The sequence below is a fragment of the Carassius gibelio genome, chromosome B21, assembly GCF_023724105.1.
Source record: "Carassius gibelio isolate Cgi1373 ecotype wild population from Czech Republic chromosome B21, carGib1.2-hapl.c, whole genome shotgun sequence".
Taxonomy (NCBI): Eukaryota; Metazoa; Chordata; class Actinopteri; order Cypriniformes; family Cyprinidae; genus Carassius; species Carassius gibelio.
The window spans coordinates 25,823,428-25,834,461 of record NC_068416.1 but is presented as its reverse complement, the minus strand read 5'-3'; the positions used below and the strand labels follow the sequence as shown (position 1 = coordinate 25,834,461).

General features: G+C 35.4%; 1 protein-coding gene across 1 annotated transcript; it reads left to right on the top strand.

Moving 5' to 3' along the window:
- The first annotated feature begins 119 nt into the window (after nt 1-119).
- On the top strand, nt 120-9,758 carry LOC127985809 (dolichyldiphosphatase 1-like). Its single transcript, XM_052587977.1, has 8 exons — nt 120-258; nt 2,263-2,363; nt 2,498-2,582; nt 3,363-3,462; nt 3,981-4,079; nt 4,165-4,293; nt 4,390-4,479; nt 8,931-9,758. The coding sequence occupies exons 1-8, from the start codon at nt 183-185 to the stop codon at nt 8,965-8,967; spliced, it is 717 nt and encodes a 238-aa protein (XP_052443937.1). The 5' UTR covers nt 120-182; the 3' UTR covers nt 8,968-9,758.
- The last annotated feature ends 1,276 nt before the right edge of the window (nt 9,759-11,034 follow it).

The window sequence follows — 11,034 nt, the reverse complement described above, 5'->3', positions numbered from 1 at the left end:
CCGACTGTTCCCGTGCAGATTATTTTCCTTTGAGAAAGCGCTTGGTGAATGGCTGCGCATCGAAGCAGCGTCCGGCGAATCTGATTGGTCGAATGCGTCGGGGCGTTTCATTCTGATTGGTCGAACGCGTCGGGGCGTTTCATTCTGATTGGTCGACGACCGATGCCCGGTGTCCGGGTAAGATGGCGTCTGAAGAGCAGTGCTCGGAACCACCTCGATGGCGGTCGATATCCTTAACCCACGTAGAGTATCCAGCTGGTAAGAACATTTTTAAATCGTTGTTTTCCCCTCAAAGCCGTTCTTATAATTATACGCCGCTTTATTCGCGCCGCGGCGTCTGTGGCACGTCGCGTAGCTGAATGGATACAGCCAGGGCTGGGTTGCCAAATAGTGCGCTTCGCTCCGCAGGGAACGGAACGCCTGCTGCCAAATAGTGCGTTTGTTTACTGCGCATGCGCTATGGTCCATAGTACCCTTACTGAGTTTCCCAGAATATTAACGGTTTATTGTTAATACATTAATGTAATAGTAGATTAAATTTATAGTTTCATGAGCACATGCAATACAAGCACATGAGACCCAACCGCTCCTGTATTTTCTGGCAAGACCCGTGGCTGTGAGGGTTAATCCAGTTCAATCCCGGTTGCATCACTCCCTTTCTGGGTCCCGTCGTTCGTGAGGGTCTCCCTGGATTCGGAAGTATATAAACTGACCCCAAAACCCTGGAACATCTCAAAGCAAGTCTAAAATATACTGCGCTAATTGCAAACACAACCGCTTTCGGGATATGAAGAAAAAAACCAAGAACATCTTCCGTGTTTAAACTACTGTCACATAGTTAGATATGTTTGCATTTTAAATTGTGTATTAGATAGTAAAACATGCCAGTATAATGTATGCACGAGATCAAGCAACTGTATATGTGCAGTTTGGCCAATGCAATGTTGGCTTGATATGCACACAATCAACCTTTTTATTTATATATATATATATATATGTGCGTATGTGATAAATTGTTCTCTGTTGGTTGTGAAATGGATTTTAATGATTTATGCTCAGAGGAAGGTATTAAATACAATCCGACAAATCTCTGCCATGTATGGACTGATCTTTAGTGTACTTCATTACTAATTATAATTCCTGATCATTGTCCATTTACTCATGAATTGAAGCTGTTTTGCAATTTACAGGACCTAATTTTTTATGTTATTATGCTTTTTCCACTGTTTAAGGAAAGTTTTTTTCCCATTTAATTTATACTACTTTAAAATCACAGGATTGACAATAAAAAGTTGGGGGTGGGGGGCAACGTAGTTCCATAATATGACTCTTTTATTGTCACATGACCTGTTTGTTGTGTGTTTACATTCACAACAAAAAAAACGTAATTATGATATTTGTAAAAAGCGTTCATGTTCTCGCAGAACTTGTAAACACAACATCGCAATTTTCCGATTTGTACCATCTGACCGCTGTAAAATGTAATCAAACGGAATTGTAATTTTATTTTAATATAATTCCATACAGAGCACAGAAATGATAACTATCTTATGTCCTTCTACATAAACTATACGTTTATTAAGACTTTTGCATAATGACTGTTACTTTTTGTATTGTGGAGTTTCTACCGATTTCTCAAATGACACATTTTGGCTTTTAAGTTGTGAGAAAAATCGAAAAAGCGAGCGACAGATATTTAGTTCTTTATTGTGACGTACATCCAAGTGTAACGGATTATCAAAATAGAAATAAAAAAGTAGGGCGGCATTTATTTCTATGCTGCGTTTGTCGATTGGAGGTTGAGATGTGGGCGTGGCCCTGAAAAATGGATGCAGATGAACATGTGGGGCAGGAGTTTAAGCAGATGAAAGGATTGGTTAAATCCTGCTTACATCGTTTTCAATGGAAGTTCCAGTTATAAAATTTTAATTAAACATTATAATATCAAGAAAAAAAAAAAGATTGGACTACATATGCATGGATAAATTGTTCACAACATGATCTATAACATGCATTTTAATAAATAGATGGGATGACTTTTAAATGTCAACTTCAATAGTGCTTCAACTATTTTAGTTCATAATTCATAATTCAAGAGTTTAAGGAAGTGAACAGCTCTGAGATGAATGTCCCAGGTTGTTAGTAATTAAAGTTATCGTGACATATCGTGAATGCACCATTTAATTAAATTGCGTAGTATCCATTTATCATGCTATCTCAGAAATAAACATTTTAATCCATTTACCCTGTTTGTTTGTCCAGGTGATCTGACGGGGCAGGTATTGGCCTGCATGAGCCTGTTGCCCATCGCGATCCTCGTCGGATTCGTCACTCTGATTGTCTTTAAGCGAGAGCTACATACGGTGAGTCACACGACGTTACGACCCAGCAGGGTATAGGGTCAAATCTCAAAACGCATACTACGGTACCTTGTTCTTATTATGCTTTTCATCCCTTGTGTGCGTTCTCTCTCTCTATCTCTATCTCTCTCTCTCAGATCTCTTTTTTTGGGGGTTTGATCATGAACGAGGGGTTAAACTGGCTGCTCAAACACATTCTACAGGAGCCTCGGCCGTGTGGAGGTAAGTGTCATCATCGGCGTGCTGTTTGCTTAAACAAATACACCATTATAGGAGCATCAGAGTTCATGTAGACTGCCTTGTGAGTTTTTTCTGCCGCAAAACAAATGTAGAAACAAAACAAACTGTGCTTTATTGATTTACACGTCGATCTGAGTAGGCGGTTCTTGGCCAAAACTGGACCGGACTTTATGCCAATAGACCCAATACTGGCAACGTTGGGTAGTTCATGAGCTAACCCTGAGGCTCGACCTGCAACCATTCAAGATACCAGCCCAGATTTACTCAACATACTCAGTACATGCTTGCTTCAACTCAAAGGACACATTCAAGCACATTATTAATTTAGCTCAGGGATATTAATACAATCTAGGTTATGATCTAGGTTACACAGTTGTGGCTGCAACAGTGCTCTTTTAGGATCATTTATATACTATTATATTTCTATATTTATTTATATATATATATAAGTAAATTATTGACACTTGGATAATCATTTACAATTTAGAAAATTAATGTAAATATTTCTACAACATAGCTAAATAGTTTTAAATTTTTTATATTTAATGGAATTATTATTTAATGTTTTTTTATTAATTATAATAACCCTGGACTGTGAGTTTCTTGAAGCTTGTTCTGATTTTTGTCTTATCTTATTTTGGTGGGATGGTTGACTCTAACTCTTTTTTACTTCACAAGTTATTTCATTACTAGTTGACAATGTTGTGGACAGCTCTGATATTTTATCAATTTACTGAATTGTGTGTCATGTCTCATGAACAGGAGGTCACACCTCAGTCACGACAGAGTACGGGATGCCTTCCAGTCACTCTCAGTTCATCTGGTTTTTTGTTGTATACTTCTTTCTTTTTCTTTATTTAAGGTAAGACTTTCTCTTTTTCATTTGTAACATTTTACTAAAGTTATAAAGAACAGAATTGACAAGAAAAGGGGAACTCCTCGCTGTTCTTAGTTGTGTTTTAATACTATGTACTTGGAAAACTACTAGAAAAACTGAATGTTTATTTACATTAATATATTTATACATTGCCATTCAAAAGTTTGGGATCAGAAGGCTGCATTTATTTGATCAAAGATAAAATAAAAACAGCAAAATAAAAAAACTGTTTTCTCTGTGAATTTATATTAAAATGTAATTTATTTCTGTGATGCGCAGCAGTATTTTCAGCATCATTCCTCCAGTCTTCAGTGTCACATGATCTTCAGAAATATTCTAATATGCTGATTTACTGCTCAAGGAACATTTCTGATTATCATCAATGTTGAAAACAGTTGTGCTTCCCAATATTTTTGTGGAAAGTGATTCCGGATTCTTTGATGAATGGATTGTATAAAATGTATATTTGATTCAAAATCATTGATTTTTGTCTTTTTTTCCAGAATGCATCAGACGAACAATGCCAGGTGTGTTGAACTGTTATGGCGGCATATACTGTCCATCATTCTTCTGGCAGTGGCTCTGTCTGTTTCATACAGCAGGTAATTAATGTTTTTTATCTTTAAGTGAGAGCAGTAGTTGAGTCTTTCTGTATTTCTGATGCATGGCTCATGTTTGTCCTCACAGAGTCTACCTCCTCTACCACACCTGGAGTCAGGTGATTTATGGGGGTGTGGCCGGGATGGTGATGGGAGTGGTTTGGTTTTTTATCACCCAAGAGGTGCTAACGCCGCTCTTTCCCAAGATAGCAGCCTGGTAATGATGCAAGCACATGCACAGATGTTCATTTACAAAGCCACTTACACACACAGAGCTCTATTTAATGATCTGTGTTTCTCTTTCTCGTCTCAGGCCAATCTCAGAGTTTTTTCTAGTGAGAGATACAAGTCTCATTCCCAACATCCTGTGGTTTGAATACACAGTAACCAGATCAGAAGCCAGGTAAAGTCACTTACAGCATCTACTGCTAAATATTAAAATAGTTACTTTCTATTTTATATTTTGAAAGTTACTTTCATGTCCTTTTTGTCACTCAACAAAGTAGTAACTAGGTCTGTACATTGTCAAATTTTGATTGATGATTTTGAACTTTAACCCCTTCCTTAGGGATTAACCTCATGACCTTTTAATGATCTCCAGATGTGATATGCCATCTGTTTTCTAATTTTTCTGGATTATGTGACTTCCGGCATGAAATAGGAGAATGTTTAAATTGGCCTTTAATGATATCCAGATGTACTATGCCTTCTGTTTATAATATATCAGGATTGGCGAGTTTGACCTTCAACCTCCAAGGGTGAAAATTTAGTTATGTTTGAATTGGCAGTCAAAGTTCAAATGGAAGATTTCAAGTATATTTTTGAATGAAATCGTCCAGATATCTGTGGACCACATGTGCGTGGAATCGGGTGGCACACAATCCATCACAGAGGTTTTGGTCCGTCTACATGGTTGTGAGAAAGAGATATTGGTTTAAGGACAATATACAAAATAAGTAAAAGTATAAACAATTTTAAGAGGTCAAAGCATATTGTGTATATATTTCTCTCAAGTTCAAGGTACTTTATTGGCATGACGTGTGTTACAGTTAGAGATCGACCGATATATCGTTTTACCGATATTTTTCCCGATATTTAAGCATTTTACCATAATCGGATATCGGTTTTGTGATATCGAATTCACCAATAAACACCGCCATCTTGAGGGTGCTTTGAGAATTGTGTGCAGGATAGTCATTGTCAGCAGGCATTTTATAATCTAGAAGGTCAAACATTATTAATAATTATTTTGTAACAATTTTTTATAAATACGATATTTTGTTTGTTACATTCCAATATTCCAGAGAATATTATTCAGTGAATTAACATTATCCAGTTAATTATTCTTGACTCTGTTGCTATTAAACAGCTTATAAACCTACTAAAACGGTAGTTTAAGATGAAGTTGATATCACTCCTGTCCTTTAATTATTTTCTCCGTTTGAAAACATTAGACATTCTACATTGTTTTGCTTATTGTTAATATTAGTGATGTTGCTGTTGATGCTTTTTATAAATAAATTTTTTTATTTTTGTAATATAAAGATAAAATGTAACATGAAAGACTAGTTTTCAACACTTAAAAAAAAACATGACTGAAAAGAGGAAATACCGAAGTGAAGTATGTTCTTTCTTCACTCAGTCATTTATTTACTTTATAACAGTCAATAAATATCGGTTATGCATATCGGTTATCGGGTAAATAATTAATATCAGTATCGGTTATAAATCAATATCGGTCGATCACTAGTTAAAGTGTTGTCAAAGCATTATAGAAGTGTGAAATACAGAATATAATTACACCACCAAAGTAAAAAAGGAGACAATAAATGAAAGAAAATAAATGTAAAAATACAATAAAATAAAAATAACTCTCTCTCTCACACACACACACAGAGACATATTCTGGCTGTTTTCTGATTCTCAGTGTTATGAAATAAAAAATAAAGAATTAAAAACTTAATAAAAAAAAATCTATAAAATGTTAAAAACTTTGAGCATAATGAAAAATGATTTTTCAAGGATGTTGACAAATTACATCTTTGAACAATGGCAGCGGTGCGTCGAATAAAAGGTTTGCAAATAGCTGAAGAGTTCAGATAACTTTTTTTATGTCTTCCTCACAGAATGAAAATGAGAGGCAGTCGAGGGAGAGAAAGAGCGCACACACACAAATACTCATACACGTATTCTCCTGCACACACACGCGAACAAACACATGCACACACAAATAAAAATGAATAAATTAAAAAATAAGACACTTTGAGTTTAATGAAAAAATGTCTAATATTTTTCAGGGGTTGGTGTGGATATTACGTCTTACATGATGCCGGTTGTTAGGTTTAATCTGAGTGCAGAGAGTTTCACCTCCTCTGTGAAATTATGGCACACACACACACACACACACACACAGATGGTTGTATTCAAATCATTATAATGAAATGAAAATAAAGAATTAAAATCTTAGCTTAATGAATAAACTTAGAGCTTAATACAAAATTGTCTTACATTTTCAGAGAACCTCAAATGAAATTATATCAAATAAATTTAGCTGAATTAGAAAAGCACAGAGCTACTCACAGGGGTGTGAAAAACAGATCACGCACTGATGGCATGAGAGGGGCCCACCGTTTAAATCACAGATAGATTTAGATGAAAAACTATGCACAGCTGCCCAGCGACATCAATTCGGTCACAACATTAGGAACTCAATCCATGCTACATCCTGACCATAGCACTGTGTTTCACCGCCTCAGTGAAATGAGAGCAGACAGAGAGACTGAGAGGGGATCCCTGAGTTTTTACATATTTACATGTTTGCAGAAAACTTTCTCTCTTCTTCTCACACACACAGACACATGCTCAGACTGTAGGAACCAGGGGTCTTGGTCTCTCTGTCTCTCTCTCTCTCTCTGTCTCTCTCTCTCTCTCTGTCTCTCTCTATAGGAACAAGGGCTCTCTCTCACACGCATGTGTACACATTCAGTTTCAACTATTTGCAAACCTTTTTTTCGACGCACCGCTGTTATTGTGTAAAGATGTAATTCCTGAACCTCCCTGAAAAATGCAAGTCATTTTCGATTATGCTCAAAAGTATATTTTTATTGATGTATTTTATTCATTAAGAAGCTAAGTTTTCGATCTTTTATTTTAATTTCATTTTAACGCTGAGAATCAGAAAATGTCAGAAAAGCCAAAATATGTGTGTGGGAGTGTTATTTTTTTTATTTAATTTTATTTTTTAATTTATATTCTCTCATTTATTGTCTCCTTTTTAACTTTGATGGTGTTTTTTACACATCTGTAATGCTTTGACAATACTGTAACACACGTCATGTCAATAAAGCACCTTGAACTTGAATTTGAGAGAAATACACAATGTGCTTTGATCTCTTTAAATGGTTTATTCTTATTTTGTATATTGTCCTTAAACCAATATCTCACAACCATGTAGACGGAGCAAAACCTCTGTGATGGATGGTGTGCCACCCGATTCCACGTACATGTGGTCCACAGATGTTGGGACGATTTCGTTCAAAAACATACTTGAAATCTTCAATTTTGAACTTTGACACTGCCAATTTAAACACATCTCATGTTTCACCCGTGGAGGGCGCAAGTCAACCTCCCTAATCCAGATATATTATAAACACAAGGCATAGCACATCTGGATGTCATTAAAGACCTATAAAAAAATTATCTTATTTTATGCTGGAAGTCACATAATTGTGAAGTTATTAATCTTTGTTAAATAAAATACAAGTCTTTCTTCATGTCAGCTCATTAAATAACACAGCTGAAACATGTTATTAAATACAGGAATACTTAAGATTAATGAATGTTCAGAAGGATTTTTACATTGGCAGTTTATGTTAACTAATCAATTAACTAATGTTACTTAATGAAGCCCTAATGTAAAGTGTGAACGAACAATAAAGAATCAAAATACTTTCAAAAAATAAATATTTACGTATTTGAACTGAGATAAACACCCTAGTGAATACACAAATCTCAATGGCTATTTAAATCAATTTAAATGTTTTATAAAGTAGCTTCTGCTTTATTTATGGGGTTTCTTTTAAAGGCTGCTATTTTTCAGCAGTTAAGCGCCATCTGCTGTCAGAGAGTGAATGTGCTTTAATTCAGTGCGTCTCTCACATGTGCTTCTCATGCGTGCTTGTTTACATCAGAGTCACACGGTCTTTGAAGCAGCATATAGCAGTGTTGTGTATTTTGACCAGTCGATGGGAAAAGTATTCTTAAAATGCATTCCAAATTTTGAATAATTTGTAATATATAATTATTCACAGTATTTAGAAGTCCCCACAATAGCAATATCGTGCATATTCATTACCGTGATATATCGCATTACCTAATACCGGCACATGTCTAATCACATCTGGAGATCATTAAAAGGTCATGAGGTTAATCCCTTAGGAAGGGTTAAAGGTAAAAAAAAACCTAGTTACTACTGAACCGCTCTAGTACACATTAATTTTTATTTCATTTATACTTTTTACACATTTGACCGATTATTTTATCCGATGCCTTGTTCGTTGCATTCAAGGTGCATAATTTATCAGTTGCTTTCTCTGGCGAGCGATCGCATGACCTTGGCATTGCTCTGCTGTTTGGACATAATTTCCAAACAACTTCCTGTGTCTCACTGTTCCATATTTTAGTAAGAAAATCTTTCAGCGACAGGTTTGCATTTAATACAATTTTGGTATTTAGAATAAATTAAGTACAGGTGGCGTGTTCGATTAAAGGCTAACTTGTTTATTGCCTCATCCTAGTGAAAAGTACCTTTTAAACTTTTGACTTACACTTTTCTTTTGTCGTCTTCTCATACAGAAACAGACAACGAAAGCTGGGAACGAAGCTTCAGTGATTTTCTGCGAAACCCAGTGAAAACTGACAGAAAGGACCACACACACACACACACACACACACACACATACACACTGGAGTTTCATAGTCTGGACTGTTCTGGTTGATGTGAATGCACAGAACGGTGTACTTGTGGACCAAAGGAGTGAGTTCGTATCACAGACGTGACCGTTATCACATGACCCAACCGTTTGCACGACATCATGGCCTCTTCCTCCCCCTTCCCCCGTCCTTAGACTGCTCCTGCGCTCCTAATGCATGCGGACCGTGCTAGAGACAAAAACTATTTAATTACAAATGTAATATATATTTTATTCATTACCATTGACAGAGAAGATCTTATCAGCGGCGCGAAGGGAGTGAAGAAGAGGAAGTGGAAGAAAGAAAGAAAGTTTTACGACGCGACAAATCTGTCAGCATGGCATTACAGGAATGCTGGGTAATAAATACAGGAGACAAGGAGGAGGGGAGGAATGCAGACGAGGGTGGGGGGAATAAAATTGCTTTTGCTCGTTTGTTTATCTTAAAAGACATATAAATACTCAGTGCAAAATATGTCAAGGTCACATTTCACCCCAAAATAATAATAAATAACTGTAAGCCTATTTTAATGGTGTTTATGTTTGCATTTGTGAAATTTTCATGTTATCAAAATCTTTTTTTTTTTTGGGGGGGTCATGAAAATTGTTACAATGTAAAAACTCTTAATGAATTCATTTTCTTCTGGCAAAATAAATATTTATTTTTCAATTTTGAGGTGAAACACATGGAAGCCGATTCTGCAATGGAATACATTTTTTTTTATCATAATTCTGACATTTTTTTTCTAAGAATTGCAAGTTTACATGTCACAGATAAGACTTTTGTTATACAAATGATTCAATTCCGAGTTTATATACCTCTTAATATTGCCTTTTATTTATTAATTTCTTTGTTTATATATTGACTTTTTGAATCTCCGAGTTTTTTTTTTGAATAATGGCAAGTTCATATCTCACAATTCCACAAGTTTACATCAGCCAAATATTTCTCCCATGTTTCTTGCATCTCTGTTTGTTTGTTTTTTGTTTTTGTTTTTTTGCAAGGAAATTGAAAAAGGATAAAAAGCAATTGCAAGGAAAAAATTGAAAATACCGTTTTATTTGTTTTGCTCTGTAGTGGAAACGGGCTTCCATAGATACTTGACCCTGGCAGGTTCTTGGCAGGATATTCACCTTAGATTTCTGTTAAAAAGTGTAATGGAAACTAAAATTATTAGCACTTTGTGAATTTTACTTTACAAACAAATCATATTAACACTATTTTTTTTTTTTTTTTGCTGGCTCTTTTCATTTTAAAGTTCATCCACCGACAGAGGTTTCCCCCATGTCTTGAGCATAAAGGCATTGCAAAACATGGTGTTGTTACAACTAGTTCCAGATTTGTGGTCCTGGGAACAAATTTAATGTCAGAATTATGTACTTTTGTTTCAACCCCATTTGCATTATGTTGTATGAGACTTATGATCTGATAACACGTTTTCACATTTATTTATTTATGTCTTTGTTTTCATGTGCAGATGACATGCAGAAATACCAGTCAACATTTCAAAGGGTGCAGTTATAACAGGACAGGAAAATGATGATCAGCTTTTTATATTAACATTTATTGTATTTTTTTTCTATTTCTGAACCATTTGATGTGGGCAGGATGTCGGTTTTCACACCTGACCTCACTGCTCAGATTTTTCCATATACCACTTGTGAGTATATACGTACGCCTTTGCTACTGCTACAACATGAATATATGACAAATGGAAAAATGGTAAAGGACAAAAAATAATCACCTCAGGTGAACTCTAGCATGTACCGAGGCCTGTTCGTTTAGGTTGATGTAGAAACTGTCTGTGACGGGTGTTTATATAAAGGGAAGGGAGGTTATCACATTACTCAAAGATGATCCTCTCTTTTATCATGTGTAATTCATATCAGGCTGAATAAAAAACAAAATGTTTATGTATGAACTGTTGCATTTATTTGGATGTTGATTTTGGGTTTTGTAGCTAAATTTATTTATTAATGTAATTAAT